The sequence below is a fragment of the Leptosomus discolor genome, chromosome 1 (assembly GCF_034619465.1).
Source record: "Leptosomus discolor isolate bLepDis1 chromosome 1, bLepDis1.hap2, whole genome shotgun sequence".
In the NCBI taxonomy this organism is placed as follows: domain Eukaryota; kingdom Metazoa; phylum Chordata; class Aves; order Leptosomiformes; family Leptosomidae; genus Leptosomus; species Leptosomus discolor.
The window spans coordinates 22,247,152-22,268,070 of NC_141391.1; the positions used below are offsets into that span (position 1 = coordinate 22,247,152).

The following is a 20,919-nucleotide window of genomic DNA, read 5'->3' on the forward strand; positions in this document are numbered from 1 at the left end:
GAAAAAAATGATGATGAATTGCACACGCACACACGCAATGAGTGCGGGGGGGGGGGGGGGGGGGGGGGGCGTGGCAGGGTGGAGGAAGGGTAAAGCTTTACCTATCAATGCAATGGTGGAGAAAACAGTCAAGGATTTGGGAATATAGGCATCTTCATTTTTCAAGTCCTATTCAAAGCTCATTCAAGGCTATACAGTTCTTTCATTTCCAGCAGCAATTTTACATCCCATGAAACATAATCAGCACCAGGCACATCAAGGTCTACCAGATGACTTTTGAATGATGACACATGTCAATAAAATTATAGCAAGCGGAATAATCACATTGATACGTTGGAAACTGAAATTGGTACTCATTGTGTAGCAGGAGGTGATCTGTGATTTGCCTGAAAAATACTGAGCCCTTTCTGTATTAATACTAACAAACCCAGTGAAACTAAATTAATAAAAATAATGTAATTTTATCTAGTATAATCAAGACTGAATACTTACTATAACAACTGTTGGGGCTTCTTCATACCTGCAAGTTAATCCAGGAAAAAAACATCAGTATTTATCACTTTACCAGAACTCCAAGTTTGTATGCTTTTAAACATACATTCAAAATACAGTAAGCCAAATCAAAACAAGTAATCTTTATTCCATGATGATGGTGTCCACAGAAGGAATTCATCAGGCTGGCAGTTGATGGAAAACTGTGTGTAGAACAACCTTTACACATGCTTTGCACAGAAAGGACATATTGTACAGAGGGCCATAGTTGAGACATTCCCTCAGCTTATACAAAGATATTATTTAACATCTTTGTTGGTGGCATGGACAGTGGAATCAAGTGCACTGCCAGCAAGTTTGCTGATGACACCAAGTTGTGTGGTGAGGTTGACACACTGGAGGGAAGGGAGGCCATCCAGAGGGACCTGGACAGGCTGGAGAGGTGGGCCTGTGCAAAATTCATGAAGTTCCACAAAGCCAAGTGCAAGGTCCTGCACCTGGGTCGGGGCAATCCCAAGCACAGATACAGGCTGGGCAATGAGTGGATCAAGAGCAGCCCTGTGGAGAAGGACTTGGGGGTGCTGGTGGATGAAAAACTGAGTATGAGCCAGCAATAAGCACCCATCGCATCCTGGGCTGCATCAAGAGAAGTGTTGCCAGCAGGTCGAGGGAGGTGATTCTGCCCCTCTACTCCACTCTGGTGAGACCCCACCTGCAGTGCTGTGTTCAGCTCTGGGACCTTCAGCACAAGAAAGGCGTGGACCTGTTGGAGCAGGTCCAGAGGAGGGCCACAAAGATGATCAGGGGGCTGGAGCACCTCCCCTGTGAGGACAGGCTGAGAGAGTTGGGGTTGTTCAGCCTGGAGGAGACAAGGCTCTGGGGAGACCTTCTAGTGGCCTTCCAGTACTTAAAGGGCACCTACAGGAAAGGTGGGGAGGGACTCTTCATCAGAGAGTGTAGTGATAGGAAGAGAGGTAATCATTTCAAACTGAAAGCGGGTGGATTTAGATTAGACATTAGGAAGAAGTTCTTCACTCTGAGGGTGGTGAGGCACAGGAACAGGCTGCCCAGAGAAGCTGTGGCTGCCCCTGGCAGTGTTCAAGGCCAGGCTGGATGGGGCTTTGAGCAACCTGGTCTGGTGGAAGGTGTCCCTGCCCATGGCAGGGGGGTTGGAACTAGATGGTCTTTAAGGTCCCTTCCAACCCAAACCATTCTGTGATTCTGTGATTCTATACTGAGCCAAGTTAGTAATGAACTAGTAATGAAGAAATAATTGTATTCCCAAAGAAGAATAATACTGAAGAAATTAAAAGCTTAATGAAGAAATGTTTAAGATTAAGCCCATTTCCAGGATGTAAATGCATTTTCGTCGCTTGCACTCAGTCCCTTGTCCCACGCCGGGCTGGTCGCTAACGTGGCCCTGCGTTAGCCGCTGTGCAGTCGGCACCATCGGCGCGGAGGGCCCGGGGCGGGCCCACGGCACCGCCGCCCTGCCCTGACGGCACTCGCCGCTCCAGCACCCCGGACAGCTCCCGCCGGCCGGGGCGGGGCGGGGCGGGGCGGGGCTCCGCCGCCGGGGCCGGGTCTCCGCGTCCCGCCGCTCCGGCTGCAGCCGCCGCGGGCCGGGGCGGACGCCAGGCTGCGGTGAGAGCCGCCTGCGCCCCGCGCTCCTTCACCCGGCGCGGTGCGCGGGGATCTGCAGAGCGGGAAGGGGAACCTTTTTTCCCCCAAATCTTTGGGGTTTTGCCCTCCCTCTTAGAAGGAACTGGGGCTCGGCGGGAGCAGCGGCGTGTCCTCCCTCGCTCCGCGGGGCTCGCTGCGCCCCCCGGTGCCGCACCGCCCGGTCGCCTCCTCCCCGGCCGAGGCGGGTCTGTGCCGCAGGGCGCAGCGCCAGGTCGGCGCTGGCTCCTTGCTGGCTGGCGCCACCTTCTGCCGTGCGACACCTCTCCGCCTCGGTGGCTCCGGGTGGGGCTGGTGCGGGCACGGCGAGGAGCCCTGGGCTGCCGTCCGTCTCGCTTCTGTCGTTGTGCCTTCCCCGCTTCTGCCGCCACCGACCTTCGAAGGAAGCACGTGGTGGTATTTTCTGGGATTTGGGTGTCTCCGGTTGCGTCTCTGTCAGCCACGACCGGTTCGTACAGCGAGGCGGGAAAGGAGCTATAACCGGATTCAGGGGACGGGCCAGATCTGCGTGCGGATGCAGGGGAATGGTGTGAATGGAGCCACTGAAACCATTTGGGAGGCCAGAACCAGCGTCTGAGATTCATGGACAAGGAAAAAAAAAAAAAAATTGGAGTCTGAGGACTTGGAGACACCTTAAAAAAATAAGGGGCTAAATTTTAGAAACCTTTTGCTGAAATAACCCCAAACTTGGGCTTTTACTCCAATCCCGCATCGAACAGAAAAATTCAAGAGAAACAAACGAAGCAAATGGCATTTAAACAGCCTAAATAAATACGAAAAAGGTCTCAGCTGTCACAATACTGGGGATAGCCCCCAACTGCAGTGTCTATATGGTGCTAAAGTGGCCAAACAGAAGGACCTGAATCCAGAGGCACACTAATTCTAACTTAATCATTACACCGTGATGCTTATATTTTTTCCTTACAAATACATGCTTTTTCCCATAGAATTCAATTTGTGTATGTGTATACATGTGTGTGTGTGTGGAAGGGTGTCCAGAGGCATAACCTACAGTGCTAGGCAAAGAAAATGATTCTTTACTCTCCCTGTGTGCATATTCAAGTTAACTGCTACACGTACACATTAACTGCACACTAACTGTATGCTCATACACATGTTGGCATTCCCTATTCTTCCAGTGTTTATGTGTACGCTGTTAACATTGAGTAAATGGAATAAACTGCATGCCAAAAGTGTTTAAGAATCAGTAAAAGGAATAGTACTGGCAACCAAAGTGCTCTGTTCATGCATCACTCGCTCAGATAAGGGCAAGACCTCTGTATTAAAATAGCAACCCGGCATGCTTCCCTGAGCACACATGCTTGAAGGTAAAGGGATGAGCCATCATTAATGTAGCTCAAATCTGTGTGAACTGCAAAAATAGCTTGCAGGCTATGTAAGGTATGTCAAATGTTCAGCACAGTAGAACTAATGTTGCGTAAGGAAATGCATTATAATAGAACTGGCCTAGATGACAGCTTAATAAGAAAGTAGAGGCAGAAAGGTTCAAGACAAAAATTGTAGTGCTTTACTTGGAAGTAGAAGTAAGCAATATACTCTATCTGTCCCACTTTACTCAGGACAAGAACCCCAACTTGGGTTATAAATGCTTGAAGTCAGGCCTTTATGAAGGACTGCTTTAAAATAACAGGACAAAGTGATCCCACATATCCCACTATAGCTGTTCAACCTGTAGAAGAAAATAAAAGCTGTGTTTGTTTTGTTTTATTGTGTATACATTTCATTTTTGCACTTCAGGCAAGTTACATTACACTAAAGATAAATTTAGTGGTGGGATAAACACCTTCTGGAATACGTGTGAATGCCAAGGAGCAACTTGCACTGAGCTGGTATTTGGTGAACCTGCTCCAGGTCTCGTTTAGACTAGTCAAAGTCCAGGGAAAGAAAGGAAATGGGAGAAATTTTGCTTTGAGGTACCTTGTGCCTCCAAAAGGTGGGCTAACCCCATTCCCACTGTAAACAAGAGCAGGCTGAGGGAAGGCTGCAGGATGCTGGGCAGTACTTGCCTGTTCCTGGTTTCTGCATACAGGCTGAAATCAGATCAGCTGTGCAGCATCTCAGGAGGGCAAATGCTGCATTTCATTTTAGAGACTCATCTCAGCACTGCACTGTCAATGTGCCCATTTCTTTTGTTGTGTATGCTGCCCTTATCAAAGCTGGGCATGCACAGCTCCACAGTCATAGCCACAGGATGTGACTGGATAACAGTAACACAGAGCCTTCTGCCGTTTGCCCCGTCTCTCCCTTAAATCCTGCAGACTTCACTGACGTCTGGTCGGGGCACTCAAAAGGAGAGTCAGGTCTCAAAGCCTGGTAAATCCTACAACCTCTCAATCAACAATGTCAGTGTCTCTTTTCAGCGGTGTATATTGAAACAAATAGACCTTAAATTTTGATGGGAAGAGGAAACTGGCAAGAATACTCGCTACCATTTGTGAAATGATAATCCAGAAATCTCCTGGACTGTTTGTGCCCTGCTGCATAACTCTTCCAGCAGATATCAGAGTGGTTAAAGTCCCCCAGGAGGAACAGGGCCTCTGAATGTGAAGCTTCTTCCAGTTGTCTGAAGAAGGTCCCATCTGCTTCTTTTTCCTGACCAGATGGTCTATAGCAGACACCTACTACAACATTGACCATGTTGGTTTGCCCACTAGTCGTGACCTGTAGGCTCTCAGCTGGCTTCTCATCCATCCCAAGGCAGAGCTCATGCATTCCTGCTGCTCTCACACATGCAGGGCAGCTTCTCATTACTGTCCTGGGCTGTGCTTCCTAAAGAGCCTGTATCCATCCATTGCAGCACTCCAGTTGTGTTAGCTATCCCACCGTGTCTCTGTGACCCCGATGAGATCATAGCCTTGTAACTCCACACACACCTCTAATTCCTCCTGCTTGTTCCCCATGCTCTGTGTGCTGGTCTACAGGCACTTGAGATGCTCGTTTCCCAGTGAAGGTAAGACATCTGTCCTGACCACAGTGGCCTGTAGGCCCTTCCTTATTTGTGTGCACACACCTGGAGTGACCCCACTTCAACTGTTTTCTGTTGATTAAGAGTTTTCTCCTGTTCACTTCACCCTGCACCCTCTGCGTATCAACTCAGTCCACCACTTCCTCACTTGGTTGCGGGTTGTCATGTCCCTCCCCGCATCACTCCTATTTGGGCTGGTGGTCAGGTTGGCTTCCTCAGCAGGTTGGCTGGGCTCTGATCAGTCACTTGGTAGTTACTACATGACTGCACAGCCTGACTTCAGCAGGAGCTTGGGCATGGGGAAACGGCATCTGCTTTTAAAAATAGGTTATTTCCCATCAAGGCACGAAGTGGCAGGACATAACCTGCTATAATTTACCATCTCCTTTCATACTTCCAAATTTGCACATTTTGCTAATTGTTGTGTCAATACCTCCAGAAAGCTGCCCTCACACATGCCTTGGGTGCCTTTCTTTATGTACTTACACAGTTATTTTTCATAGTAATTAACGGTCTGCCTTATATTAATAGAACTAGGCTGTGCAACTCTGCTTGGCTGTACAAGTTCAGCTGTGTTTATGCCAGATCGAAGCCAAACCTTACTGGCTTCTCTATATTAACATAATTTAACCATGGCTGTGGCTTAGAAAGATGCTTGATGCCAAAACCAGCTTGATAGCCTATCCTGAATGTTCCAGTCAAACTATCGTATTTCATGTTCCATTTTCCATTTAGCTGTTGTTTTTAGATGAAAAGGCTCCATTTATAATTCAGTCGTCCATCAGACAACAAACCACCTAATTAACTAATTCCCTCTTTGTATTTCTAAAGATCTAAAAACATGAACAGAACAACCACTTGACACTGAGTCAAGCTAAGAGAGGTTGTGCAACCTACCATGGCAGTGCTGCTGCACAAGTCATAACTTCTTGCATTATTTTAATTCAGACTAGAGTTTCTGACAAACCCCTTGGTTCACAGCACTGCGCATATATGCTGTACATCTTGCTTTTCAGGCTTCTCTGCTGTGGCTTTTCTGGTTTATGGTGCAGTATAAAGCAAACATCACTGTTATGGTACAGACCTATTCAAACACAAAACCAGTATGATGCCCTTGTATTAATTTTGGAGCTATTCGGGGACACTGTGTTCAACAAATACTGAAAGTGAGACTATGAAAAACAGGAGGGGTGATGCCCCTGTTATCCCAAATCTCCCCCCCTTTCTAGACATGTACATGGTTCACATGAACTTTTCAGTAGTGCCAGAGGAAAGTACTTCACGGAAATAATGTGTTCCTAAGAGGAAAGAATGAAAAAAAGCTTGGAAATGGTTACAGGTGTACAAAAAGATCTAAATGAATATGGGAGGGAAGGAAAAGGAAGTTGGAAAGAGTCTGAGGAATGGGATGGAATTAAAACACTGCTTCCCAGTTTGCAGTTATTTAGCAACACAGGAATCAATTTCTACATCATCTATTATTAAAGACCATTAGAGATGCATACAAGGCCATAATATCAGCTAGAAAGTCACTGACGGCATCACACATGCAAGAAATGGAAAAAACAATTAACTTAGCCTGATAGTTATCAGTATCTTTCCAAGAGCCCTGTCCAATCCAGCTCTCTGGGTCATTTTCCACTTTAAGGCTTTCTAGAGAAGTTCTGGGTTAGTGCTGCCAGTTGACCTGAATTTAATATTTCATTTGAAATAAATTGTTATTTTTAAAACTTCTGCCCACATTTTTCTATTTATTTCCATAGAAATAAATTACTTTTCTTAACGTCACCAATAAAAGTCATTTAATATGTCACTTACTTCTTCCAGAGACAAAACTACCTTGATGGCAGTACCAATAGCTGTGCACCCTGGAGCAGGAGATGACCAATACAAAATGTCTATTGGAGATCAAACAAAGATGTATTTCTTTGTAGAGGACATTGCCTCTAATTAGAGGATATAATGCTGGTGGTCATCTTTAACATGTCTTTATTTTTAGCTTCCTTTCATGCCATACAATTATGTTTATGTAAGCTACATCCTATTAAACACCTGAACAGAACACAGTCAGATGGAGAAACAGATGCTTATTTTTTAAAAAAAAAGAAGATAGATGAGAAGTAAAATTTCTAAGTGCAAAGCAGATCCTTCTCTCACAAAAGTATTGAGAACATTACCATGAATAATAAGCATCATCAAGTAACTCATGAAGAAGCAGATTAATTCCTTTAGAGACAGGAATCTAGAATCATGGAGTAAAAAAGACTCCAAGGCATATAATAAAAGCTGAGGAAGGATTTGCTAGCAGCTCAGTAAGCAAACCTGACCCGCTTGGGGCTCTGAAAGAGGCCACATTTGCAGGGAGAGCCAATATCAGCATGGAGAGGCACTATAAAGTCGACCTCAGGTGCCGTGGGCAGCCTCATTCTCAGCTTTGCTGTACCCAATTTCACAACTGCAGCAGCATTTTGTTTCTGCACAGACACGTGCATGCTCGGCTGTCTTCTCCCTTATGCTGTGCACCCGTGCCACAAGTGCTGGTCTGGCTCTGTTGAAGAGGTTCGTTACCCCAACCAACCAGCACCCTGTTCCCTTCACTGCAGTTAGCTGTAAGTCTTCAAGTCTTTTATATCCAGTAAATGTCATCATTACTTATCTTACATAGTTTTCTACAAGATCTTCCCCGCATTTTAACCTTCACAATAAGATGCACCAACAGGCTGCAAAAACTCCAGCCACCCAGAGGTTCATAGAATTGGATGCAACCTCCCTCTGACTGCTATGATACACACAAAAGCTCCAGACTTGCTTTTGGAGGTTTCACCCAGGCTAGGCCAACTTCCCAGCACACCTGGGAATAGCCAGAACTCAGCACCGTGAAGCACTTTCTCTGGGTAGGCAGCTTTCCAGTCCACGTTTTTATAGCAGTAAGAGCTAACATCACGTTAACTGACAGGCAGGAATTGCACAGGTGACAAAATCATCACACATGCTTTAAATCACAAGCCTGAGAAGTGCAGAGTCAGTCCCACAGATAAATCCCTCATGCAGCAACTGATGCTGGAAATTGTGCAAGGAAAGTGAGTGTGTGGACCCACCAACATGTATAGGATACAGCTTCCACATTAGACACCTCAAGACAACAAATGCAAGAGAGCCCTAATTTATTTTTGAGGTTTCTTGTACAGAGTACGGTGTTCAGATTGCACAGCCTAATTTGAGAAGCGTTCCTCCGACACAGAAACCCAGATGGGAAGTATCTAGCTCCTGCCGCCTGCAGCGTGAGCCACAGTCATCCGGGAGCAGATGAGATACTTTCCTAAGTCGAGCTCAGCAAGGGTGGTGAACACAGTTCCACAGTAGTTCAAGTGTTACTTTGAAAAGGGAGGAAAATGTGCTTAATGGGGTCTGTTAGAACAAGCTGAGAATTTCACTGGAGGAAAAGTTCTAACTGGGAGCTGAAAGTCAACTAAATTAAATGAAAATGTCCATGAGAAAATGTAGATTACACTGAAATTTCAAGAGGAAGGAACACAGTGGATTATTGGATCGTTTGCATTTTACTGAGAGAGAACTGTGGAGATTTACAATGCGGAGAAGAAAAAAGAAGAGAACAAACCTGTGGCATTCCAGAATTTGAACATTAGGCTTTGGTATTTCTTTTTGTGGAAAAGGACTACATAAAACTCAGCTACAAATACTGAAATCTCCAAACTCCAATAACATGTTAAGAAATGAAATTTTCAAAACCAGATTTCGAATAATACAGGCAATGTGTACCCTTAATACATTTGTTTAAAAAAGCTCTTTAAAAACGAACCTATCCTGTGCCACTTTGAAATGTTAAGTGTTTAAACTTACTCATAAATTGACTGATAATGCGAAAATTAAGTTAATAATTGCTAAGCGAGTGAGCTCGATGTTACTTGTAGGCACTTACTTCAGTGTCTGACCTCGGGTTATTCTGGGGACAGCAGATGGGAACACAAACTGCCTCCTGCTCTTGACAGTGAACGTGATGCACAAATACACTTTGATGCCTTTCTAATTCTATAGATGAATTTGAGTAGACAAAGTGTCTCATCATTGTGCTATATACGTATCAGAGATTTTCTTTTAACGACCTGTAGCAACATTATAAATCTGTCCTGTGAAGGAGGATATGGGCAAAGGCCATTGCACCTTTACATGAAATACAAGAGTAACCAAGTATTACTCCTCTCCTCAGCCCTCTTACAAGCAAAAGAAAGGATAAAATGTGTTCTTCGAGGCCACACCTCAAATGCCGTGTACAGTTTTGGGCCCCTCACTACAAGAAAGACCTTGAGGTCCTGAAGCATGTCCAGAGAAGAGCAATGAGGCTGGTGAGGGGCCTGGAAAACAGGTCTTGTGAGGAGCAGCTGAGGGAACTGGGGTTGTTTAGCCTGGAGGATGCTGAGGGGAGACCTGATCGCTCTCTACAACTACCTGAAAGGAGGTTGTAGTGAGGTGGGGGTCTGTCTCTTCTCCCAAGTAACAAGTGACAGGATGAGAGGAAACAGCTCAACTTGTACCAGGGGAGGTTTAGATTGGACATTAGGAAAAATTTCTTTACTGAAAGAGTGGTCAAGCATTGGAACAGGCTGCCCAGGGAGATGGTGGAGTCACCATCCCTGGAGGTGTTCAAAAAACATGTAGATGTGGCATTTCGGGACACAGTTTAGTGGGCATGGTGGTGTTGGGTTGACGGTTGGACTTGATGATCTTAGAGGTCTATTCCAACCTAATGATTCTATGATTCTTAGCTCACCAAATCAGATGGAATACAGGGATAACTAAAGGAATTTAATAACCTGCAAACAAGCTTCATTCTGTCAGTGCTTTACTTAGATTTCAAGTTCTCCTCAACAAATGTCAGCTTGAAGACAATTACTGTATTTATTTTCTGAAATTCTTCATATATTTACCTTTAGTCCCATTTTATTAACAAAAACAACTCTCACAACTCCACTAATTAAATAGCTAGAAATAAATGGTTAAACTTGATTTAGAAAGCATTGCTACTGAAATACTTGTGCTATGTGACATACTCATAAATGACCAGAAAAAAGAATTAAGTGGTAACATCTGCAAATGGCACAGAATTATTGGGGTATTAAAAGCTAAGACAAACCACAGAAAGCAGGGTGCCCAGGATGGTAAAAGGGCAGAGAAAATTTGACTTGCACAACATACAAAATAATCCAGGAAAAAAAAAATGCATACAACAATACACAAGAAAAGCATGCAATAAGACATTCTAAATTAGCAATTAACATTCAGGAAAGTGATTGCGAAATCTTTTTCCATAACTTGTTAAGATTATCAGCTCAGCGTTGAGCAGCAATCAAAAGTAAATGCAGAATGTTAGGAATTACTTGGAAGATAACAGAGGGGAAAAAAAGTTGTTTTATCACCATATAATGCCTACTGCATCTGCATCTTGAATTCTGCATGAGCACCAGTCCTCCCATTTCAAAAGAGGAGCAAGAACAGTTAGAAAAGAATAGCTTCTATATAGAAAGAGAATAATTAGGACTCCTCAGTTGTTGGCTTTTTTTTTTTTTTTAAAAAAAAGGGCTAAGTCACTAGCAAAGTGAACAGAGAGGTGTTATCTATGGTGACGTTGCTTCTTACGGCACAATAACCAGGGACTGTAAGATAATGAAGAGCAAGTATCAAACAAGCACTTCTCACATAAGGCAAACTGTGTAACTCTGCAAGGGGCAGCTGCAGAGATCAGAACACAGATGCATTTGAGAAATGCTAGGAAATGCATGGAGAATAAATTAACAAAGCTCTTAAACACAGATAAGGCTGTTGGAACACGAAACCCCCAAGCCATGGACAAAGTAAAACAGTATTTGGGGGTGCGTGTGTAGAACTGAAGGAATGTCACAGGAAGGCAGGTAGCAGAAGCCAATACCAAACCAAACCACTGAGATCTAATTGGTCCCATCAACACAATTTGCCAGGAAAGCTGGGTGACAAATTAAGTGCCCTTCCAATGGAGGGTAAATACTTGACAACTCACATGCAGCAGGACAGAAATATTGTATGGGAGACTTTGTGTTTCCTAGCCAATAGCCTATGATTTCCACAGAGAGCTCTCACTGGCCTTTTGGCTATTTCCCCACAGCAGCTCAGCTGCAAGTACTTTGTCATGCAGGATCTTGTCTTGAACCACATATGAAATGGTGCTCTTCAGGTTACACAGCGAAATCCCATGAGAATGAAGGCAGGCACAGGGAATCTCCCTGTACCTCTAGTGCATTAGTGTAGCAGTTGAGCAGGGTTCTAACTAGTTAGTCAAAAAATGCAGCACAACAAAACCCAATAAAATCCCCTATAGTACAGACTTAAGTTAAAATTGACCTTAAAAGGACCAACCAGCAAGGCAATGGTGAGCCAAAGGCAGGTTTCTACTGATGTGGCCCTTGAGTCAGACAGCTTTCAAATATAAAGGAGACCAGAAAGTAGCAGAAGACACCACGTATTTAGACACTGTCAACATCAGGAGCTACAGAAGTAACAGAAAAAAAAAATAACGTCAAAAATAAGCTAGCTCTGATAACCACATTCACATCTCCTCACTCTGTAATATGGCTAAGGAGGCACTCAAGGAAGGTGCAACAATGTTTTCAATAATTAGCAATCCAAACCACCTCAGAAGAGATCTTAATCATATCCTTAAACTCATCTAAATCTCATAAGAGAACTACTTTTAGGAACAAGAAGAAGCAGTTCTGTGGAACTTCTGACACAAGTTTTTCACTTGCAAAACTGAAGGAGACATCCAGTAGCTGACACGGGATTTTACAGTTTCCCTTCACAGATGTCACAAGCAGCTGTTTTAACTGAAGCACCTGGCACAGAAGTGCATTTGTCAAGGCCATCTGTATGCAGAGAAAGTCAGTAGGACTTCTTCACTTGAAGTATTCTTTCTATTGCTCAGAAGATACAGACATAAGAGCATTGCACAACTCTCCTTTTTCTAAGAAGCGAGATGCACACTGCTCAGAAAACTAGCTTTGTAATGTTCACCTTACTTCCAGGAGCTTCAAGAGTGCTTTGCCTTGCATTTTTATCTACCATAAAGCTAAACACACTTGTGGAAACACAAGTACGCAGCTGGGGAAAACCGAGGAAAGAATAAAGTGAAAACCAAGACTGGACATCAAGAATGAGAAATCTTCTTACCAATCTACAGAATATGGCTCAATAGTAATTCACACAAAGCCTCAATTATTTACTTTGCAACTTTATTTCTTTATAAGTTATTCGTATAAAGTTTAATATCTAATTATACAGTAACCTGGGGACATCAAGGGAAGCTTCTTTTGTCCTTTTTAGTGTCTTTTGCCATTTGGTCCTCAGACTTGTTTTAAGAGGACTAATATTATATGTGTACCTTAAATTTCTGTACAAAAACACTTCAAGCCTTTGCTTTGCTTTTCTGAGTAGGACGCACAAATCATGCATATTGTAGACAATGTAATGGTCAAGGAAATACTTCCCTCTTTAAACTAAGGCAGTTAAAATCCCATGAATATCAACTGAGTAATTTGGAAGAGTAAAAAGGCTTCCTCAGTGCTCATTTATTCTTTGCGCAAATACCATGTTCAGTAAGACATGTCCTCTTGAAATTATCATCCATTTGATTGCTGTCTGCATTGAAAAGACAGAGATTGTCAAAGACAGCATTTAGTTATGTATATAATCTTATAATGTCACTAACCCATCCACTTTTGAATATGAACTCATCAGCATTAAGCATTGTGTAAAACCACATGCAAAAATTGCCATAAATTTTTTTAGATAGAACCAAATTGGCAAGTTTTTGGAAAGGATATTTCAATGTTAAAAAAAATATAGTCTATTAAAATGAGCACTTCAAGTAACTTAAATATCTTTAGCAAACATGTCCAGCAAGAAACTCTCTGTAAAAGAAATTGTTCTTAGAACAAAAAGCTAATGAATGGCTATTTAGACACTAATTTTCCAACACAGTGGTGGGTCTGTGCGAAACAATTTGTAATCTAAATAAAGTGAGTCCATTACATTGTTAAAAAAACATACATTAAAGCAGGACTGATTAACTATTGCATTTCTGTATTTACAAAAGTGCTTAGCATAACAAAATTACCTAAAAAAATATAAACTTTACCGATATTGTTTGGTTCTATGTGTACTCCTAGATCTGCACTTGGAGAAAAATAGTATTTACATTGCTAGACTTAGACAAGTTTCCTAATATTTTAAAAGAAATTTAACAAAACTCCCCACGCAAACGGACCCCTATGTAAGTCAATTCATTCCATCTGGCTCATCATAAATAGAGCAGAAGCAAATCCTTGAGTACTGAGCAGTTTAAGTAAATCTAGCCATTGTCTGTGGCATTAGACCCCAAAACAGGCTGCCGACAAATTGGGCAAGTGGAGTTTTCAGAAAGCCAGCGATCAATACAATGAATGTGAAACTCATGCATACAAGGTAACTGCCTTAGCTTATTCCCTGTTACATATTCATTAATGCAAACAGTACACGTTTTACTTATTTCATTTTCAGTGTGAATATCCCCATAGCTCCGGGTAGAAAGATTGTCAATCTGCTCTTTGGTTAAACCTCTTAAACGATCATCGTCGTCATCTTCGTTCAGCAAGAAGAAGTGAGCAAGTTGAAGTATGGGCAGTGTTCCATTTTCCACTAGGTTGTTCGCATCTTGAGACTGCCTGTGATCTTGGGTTTCATTATTGCGACTGTAGTTTTGAGTATCATCACTCTGTCCACTTGTTTCCCTGCTGCCTTCTGCTGCGTGCCCGCTTCTCGGTGAAACCTCACTTGGATCACTGCTGCTGTCTGCTGAACTTGAGCTATTCTGCTCTGACTGTACACTTGGTAAGAGATGACCACCCCTTTGCACTTCTGAGTTAGATTCAGTTTCCATTAAAGAACTCAGTTCTCCAAAGCCTGTCATAATTTGTCTAAGGATTGATCGAAGAGCCACTGATGAAGGTTCACCAAGCCCAGTTTCTGAAATCCGGCGAAGAGGTATCCGTATAGTGCTAACGTAGGTTCGAATACCCGCACGTTCTGACCGTGATATCGTACGCCGAAATCCCCCGCTGTCACTTTCAAAGGTAACTGTGTTTTCTGCCATTCCTACTCTAGAACGAGTTCTGCTGGCAATGCTGTCCCTATCTCTGTTTTCTCCAGGACGAATTCTTCTCACCTGAAGGTCTAATGTAATTGTTGGATGCCTTCTAACAGCAGCTACTGGCCTACTAGCTTCCTCCTCTTCCAAAGTTATTCCCAAGGATGGGGCTATACTGGAAAGTTGAGGAGTCTGAGTGTTACCTCTTGCTTGTTCTTCAGCAGGCCGCAGAGAAGGCTGAGCTGTTTGTCGTCTTCTTCTGTTGACTTGCTGTGCATTTCTATCCTGCCTCCTCCCACGTTCCTCAGAGCGAGCAGGATCACCTTGCCTTTGCAGTGGAGAGCGGCTTCGACTACTTACAGTAGACCTCAGCCGCAGAATTTCTAGTCTTTGGTTTGTACTCATCCGAACATTAGTTCTACCTCTACCTCTTGGGACTCCTGTAGATGTACCTCTTTCTGGCATTTCTCTTTGTTCACCAGTAGCTGCAGAATTATTACGTGCAGTAATTGTTTGGGAAAGGCCTGCTGACTCCCTTGTTCTACTCCTGAGCCTCCCTGAGATCAGAGAGGAGGCTGCTTCAGAGCTTTGTGCCACTGATCTCCTTACAGACCTGGTCCTTGCAGTGCTCGAAGCCTCGCTGTTTGCCTCCCTTGCAGATCTCCTCCTCGTTCGTGGGGTTACTGGACTGACAGCTCTTTGATGTCTCCTTTCTAAATACATTCTGCTGCTATCTATACCCACATACTCCTCCCCAGCAGTTTCAAAACTGTTATGCTCGTGATTTATGTTGATTTCAAGACTAAATCGAAACTCCCCACTGTTTGGATTTGTTCGGCTCACAGCTCTCCAGGTTTGGTTCCCACTCTGTCCACTGCGAGTAGCGTTTCCTGTGCGACGAAATGTGTTCAGCCATTCAAGCAAAGAGTCACCATTTGAGTTTTCTCCAAGAACATCAGAATCTGAGAGGAACAAAGAATTGCAAACATTCACACAACTGCATGCTCAGCAGACTACAGTGCACAGCAAATCCTCTGCTGGCTGGACCCTGACTTCAGAAACGATACAGAAGCAGGACAGCTGCCTTGCTGTGCTAACGTAATTTTGCTAAAGATACGCTGTATGTAAAAATGCCAGCAAAACTCATCAGTTCAACCTACAATTTTTGTCTCACCAGTCGATACAGAGAAACGAATATGCCCAGACGGCCTCTTCTGAGAAAAGCGTTCAGATTTAGGCAGTCCAAAGTTAGTTGTATTTGTCCGGTATCTGTCCCCCACTTAAGCTAGCTGTTTAAGGGTACCTTAGTCAACTGATTTTGATAAAGCAAGGAAAAGTATGACAGATTTTGTCTGGTTTTGGAAAACATTTTAAAAAAATTGTTTTCTACAAGCAGTGGAATATACGATGCAAAGTTTCAACAGATTTGCTCCTTTTGTGCAAATACACTCTCTTCCTACTACAATATCCACAGCTCCGTTCCCAAATCTCCTCCTAGTACAGGTTCAAGAACAGACACAACTGTTGTGGTTAGTGCTACCTATGTGTGTAAAGAAAGGCAATAGTCATGATCACAGTGAAGGTTTTCCCTCAAAGGGATCAGACTAAGCCCTCCCTGCTTCATCATCTCCCTGTTTGCATGAAACCTGCAAGAACTTTGCTATCTTCATTTTTAAGTTGCCTATTCCTCTCCTAATTCTGACTAGAATTGGCCAAATGATCAAGCCAATATTGCTGGGGAAGCGAAGGCAGACAGTGCACATACTACAAGCCTCACTCCATTAAAACAAACTGAAATGAAACAACAAAACCAACAAAACAGTAGAGAGACTAACTGTTTCCCAATTAACTTCTTTTCTGTTCCAACTTCTCTAATACATGATAAAACCTTTTAAGAATTCAAAGATGAAAACTATTTTTGTGCTATTACGTTTACTAGCAAAGAGAAACCAGGAAAAGAGGAGAAAGTCATTTGTGGTTGATAAAATCAGGTTTTATGAAGTATTTCAAGTTTGTTCTCATATCATCAGGAAAACTCTCTTACTTTTAAAACAATCCACAGAGGCACAATGAAAAAACAAGACTTGAAATGACTGGTACCAAAATCTGTCAGCATTTCTCTTAAATGTCTGCACAGAGCAATATATATGCATCACGTACTATGCGTATCTAGATATATGAATGAAGAATGTTTACCTCCAACAGTTCTACCTTCACCTTCTCTGTTATCCAGATCAGTCTGCAATGCCAGACGTTCCTTAGCCCCCTCCAAGCGTTGCTGCAACTCTTCTGCTGTTATTTCCCCTGAAACAATTTACATTTTAATAATACCGTTAGATAAGACATTATTATTGGCTCAATATTCAGCCATGCAGAAATAACAGTATTTTCTATCTTGAATGAAAATCTCCAGAAATAAGGTAAAATTAATGAAACCAAAAAGAAAGCAGCACTAGTGTGAGACTGGCATGCAGGTACACAGATAACAGAGGAAATAGGTACTAGGACTGAAGAAGAAAAGACACTGAATGTGTGTCAAGAGCACGCCAACTTCCAGTAACAACTCAGAGACCCCTAAAATGCCACATACCAACAAATATACTTTAGTGTACCAGATGTTAATTATTTGGGCTTGGATATCACCTATATACGGAGATGTTGCATTTGAAAGAGTTATATTCTTATTCCAGCTTTAGTATCTATTTAAGTTATTAATTTCTACTGAATATAATTAATTTTGAATGGAAACGGAGGTTTTTTCCTTTCTACAAAGCCACAAAGTCAGGCCACTGGAGTCGTACACCCACATGCGGTGCCCAACAGCAGCAGCGTTACATCACATGACATCTGTTCTACTGATGGTGTCCCCCTCTTACCAGGAGTGCCAAGCAGGTTGCGGTCTCTCATTAACCTGTAGTCTTCTTCATTGAGTTCATTAATGAACTGGTAATAGGCCTCCTCCCTACTGAGGCGCTCCAGCTGTCGTTGTCTCTCATCTTCACCGTGGCTGCGCTCTCGTGAAGATGCCTGCTCATTGCCATTTCCCGCACGGTGCCGAGAGCGATCCATAATGAGAATGCCAGGCTGCCCGACACAAAACCAGAAGGTTAGGCTGCACAGTAATTACGGTAAGAGTTTACCTCATTTACAGTTAAAAGTTCCCAGCATTTTCAATTAAATTAGTTTATTAATAGCTAAAGATGATTAAGGCGAACCAAGCTCCATGTTATTTGCCCAGTCAACAGTGTAGTTTATTATGCAAGTATTTTGCTTCTAGCTTGCTGAAAAATAGCTAGAAGTCTCCTCTGCTCACTGAAAGGACATACAGTTGGTACAGCAACTTTAAAATAAAAAAAAGCAATGACAGATTTTAAAAATTTTTTTCTTCTAACTAAATAAGGATATTCTAGGAAGTTATAGGAATAATATAAAATCTATTTCCCTTCTCAAAAGTCAAATACTACAGCAGCATAGAGTATTTGAAAGGCTACAAAGTAATTGAAAACATTGTTCTCCAATTACTGGACTGTAATTACTCAGTGTAGACTCCTGACAACCACAGCTACTGCTTTAGAGAAGACTATCTTCCACTTGAAACATTTACTGATAACGAGGTAAGACTACGTTAGTATCCGTTGGTACTACGCCTCACATAGCACAAAGCCTACAGATTCGTTTTCGGTGGAACTGACTCTTTTGACACTCCTATGTTTCTTGTACATTTTCCTTGCACTCTTTAGTCCAAGGATGAGCTAACAAAGGGACATCCATCTCCAGAAAAGTGGTATAAAAAAGAAAGGGCTATACTTTACTCACAGTTCTTCATCGCTTTCCAAATATTGAACCAGTGGGACTGCGCTATGAGAAGGCACAAATAACCTTCTGGTGTCAGAGGCATGATCTCTGTTGATTTCTGTGCCATTACCACCTCCCTCGGGTCAGGATTCAATCCTGGGCCAATCAGCTCTCAGACCCCTCCCCAACTTTTCATTTTTCTAAAGAAAACCTGTTCTTCAACATTCAATTTGAAAGAAGAGAAAGTGTCATCCTTTTAACGGGGCTTCCTGTTTAACAGAAGCCATCTGTAATACCTGCTGAGGCAGACACCTGACAAGAGATCACTTCCCTAAGGAGGAGAGCACCAGACTAAAACACCCAACCATATGGTACCATTCTGCTTGCATGCAGAGAGGAACTTATTGGTTAAGTACTTTTTCTTTTTTTTATTTATTTGTCAATTCACCAACATATCAAAGTCACTTCAAGTATGACTTATGGGGAAAACACAGAGCAGCATTCTCAGTGCACTCTCCATCAGTAATTAGTCTTCACAAAAAACGTGATGAGACAACAAACAGACCAAACCAACTAACTATTAGAGATACAGTCAATAAAGAGCAAATCTTTATCAATGCTGCCAACAGGTACGAAGAAGCAGAAAATGTATTTGCCAACAGCAGAAGCTGGCATACATTTGATATACCTTTCTTATGTTCTTTGTGGGATCCATTCTGATGCATCCTTGGCCTCCTCCTTTTCCACCCCATATGCTACCTCTCTCCCCACCTCTGTAGGTAACCACACTTCTAAACACTTCTTCCCAATCAATCTTTCCACTCATCTGCCTCCTGTGTCCAACACTGCACTTCAATGTATTGAATACTTCCCTCACAACTCTTTAACTCACTTAACTTAAAAGAAATCAAATCTGAGTATCTCTCCTTCAAGACATTTCCTATTCCCATCGTATTTGTGGGGGGGTTAAATTTACTGTCACCTTCTTGGCTCAGCCCTACAAGCCGTAGGTAACTCCTGACTTCCATTTCCCACAAGGGCTATGTTCAAACCAGGTCTCTTCTCATATGACATTTCTAAAAGCAAATTTCTCAGCCAGCTCTTTGTCTTACTACCCTTGTTTCCTCAAAACAAATGCAATTCCCACCCACCCCCCCAAAACCACAGTCAGCACTATTATTACCCTGATGACACTTGTCACTTGACTATTATCAGGAAAATGCCCAATCCATACTGCACTGAATATTAAAGTGCCTCTGTCCTAGACGACTCACAACTTGATACAGGTAAAGCAGGGAGGGGAAAAGAGGACAGATAAAATTAATTTAGTTTCATGTAAGGTTGTTATTTGGATGAAACAACTAACATGTTACTGTTTGCCCAACAATGATCATACTAAGTTAACTGACTTTCTGGGTATACCACTATATTGTTGCACAGACAAAACGACATATAAATTCTTAAGATGAACAGTCCATCACATGTAGTCCCACTCAATTTAAATCTTAACTGTTGTTTAAAAGATACGTACTTTTCTTTGCTTCTCATTTCTCATCCACTGAAAATCTCTTTGGATTTTGTGGGTGGTAGAAAAAAATTACTGTTTTGTTGACAACTGTATGGTAGGATGATTAGTCACACTCTTTAAATGAGTCACTTAGAAACAGTAAGAAGTGTGAAGTGTTCAGTTGTCCCATCTGTTTAACTGCAGGGATCACAACTACTATTCTTATTTATCAAATGCCATGAAAACTAAGTACTTTGGCACTTAAAATATTTCAGAGTAGTAAAAGTTGAAGGGCACTAACTGCATCAAAATGAAGTACTTTGGCACATAAAATATTTCAGAGTATTAGAAAAGTTAACAGGTATTAACTACTAAGATGTAAAAGACTGAAACTGAAATCCAGTTATGACTCAGGGTTACTCTTCCTTTGCAAAGAAACAGGGGCCACATGCCAATCGTTTACATTTTCTAGAATTTTCAACCTAAGACTAAATCCTTTAGTTCTTAATTCATAGTTACTCTGGCCCATTCTTGAATATTTACACTCATTTTTACCTAAGCAATATATACCTTATGCTTTTAGGCTTCTTTCCATGAATTACTACCTCCAACGCAATTAGGTACCCATTTTCTGAAAGACTACCACCTGACTGCAAGCAAGACGACTACGGAGTTTAGCTGAGGAAGCCTCCCCGAGCGACACGGCTATTTACTATTTCTGTCACATTGCAGCCTCCAGGCGAGATGATCTCACTGAATTTGGAGAAAAGAAAAAAAAAAAAAAAAAAAAAGGAAAAAAAAACCCCAAATCCAGAAACCCCCCCCAGAGCCTGGGGAAGGGGAACAGGGGGAAGGGAGGGCAGAGAATCAGAAGGCAATTCGGAAATGGGCCGCAGGACACCCAAAGCAATCCAAGCGCAGGGCCCGGGGCCGCCCGCCTCCCCCCCGCGCCGGCCGCAGGGCCTGCGGATCCCAGCCCCGCGCCGGGCCCAGCTCCCGGGCCACCCCCAGGAGGGCCTCGGGACGGGCCCCGCACCCGCGGGCGGCGGCCGGGGAACCCGGCGGGAGCGGGGAGCCCCCGGCCCGGCCGCCCCCGCCTGTTGCCAGACGCCTGGGGGAGGGGAGGATGCGGGGACTGACTGACGCGCCTCCCGCCCAATCACCTGGCCAGCTCCCGGCAACCGACCAATCACAACAGGGCGGGGCAGAGCATGTCCTCCAGCTTCTCTCCTCCCCAGGCTCCCCGGTCGGGCCCCGCCACTAACCGCCACCGGTTGGGTCGACTCC

The 20,919-nt window shown here is 43.2% G+C and overlaps 1 protein-coding gene across 3 annotated transcripts; it reads right to left on the minus strand.

The window, feature by feature from the left end:
- Window positions 1–12,421: 12,421 nt before the first annotated feature.
- Window positions 12,422–20,399, minus strand: RNF6 (ring finger protein 6). 3 transcript variants are annotated; one of them, XM_086476238.1, is made up of 4 exons: window positions 20,203–20,399; window positions 17,207–17,414; window positions 16,527–16,634; window positions 12,422–15,292 (listed from the first exon to the last, which is right to left on the minus strand). In XM_086476238.1, the coding sequence occupies exons 2-4, from the start codon at window positions 17,397–17,399 to the stop codon at window positions 13,557–13,559; spliced, it is 2,037 nt and encodes a 678-aa protein (XP_086332364.1). In that variant the 5' UTR covers window positions 17,400–17,414; window positions 20,203–20,399; the 3' UTR covers window positions 12,422–13,556. The 3 variants fall into 3 exon arrangements, with proteins under 3 accessions (XP_086332364.1, XP_086332352.1, XP_086332358.1); XM_086476226.1 differs by lacking the exon at window positions 20,203–20,399 and adding an exon at window positions 18,803–19,175; XM_086476232.1 differs by lacking the exon at window positions 20,203–20,399 and adding an exon at window positions 18,814–18,844.
- Window positions 20,400–20,919: the final 520 nt, after the last annotated feature.

Bases quoted from the DNA above. Each gene is read 5' to 3' on its own strand.
- RNF6 (XM_086476226.1), bottom strand. From the start codon at position 18,877: ATGGGGTGGAAAAGGAGGAGGCCAAGGATGCATCAGAATGGATCCCAC. The intron at 16,635-17,206 runs GTAAGAGGGGGA...AAATTGTTTCAG, and splicing joins CAACCTGCTTGGCACTCCTG to GGGAAATAACAGCAGAAGAG. The intron at 15,293-16,526 runs GTAAACATTCTT...TGTTCCTCTCAG, and splicing joins TGAAGGTAGAACTGTTGGAG to ATTCTGATGTTCTTGGAGAA.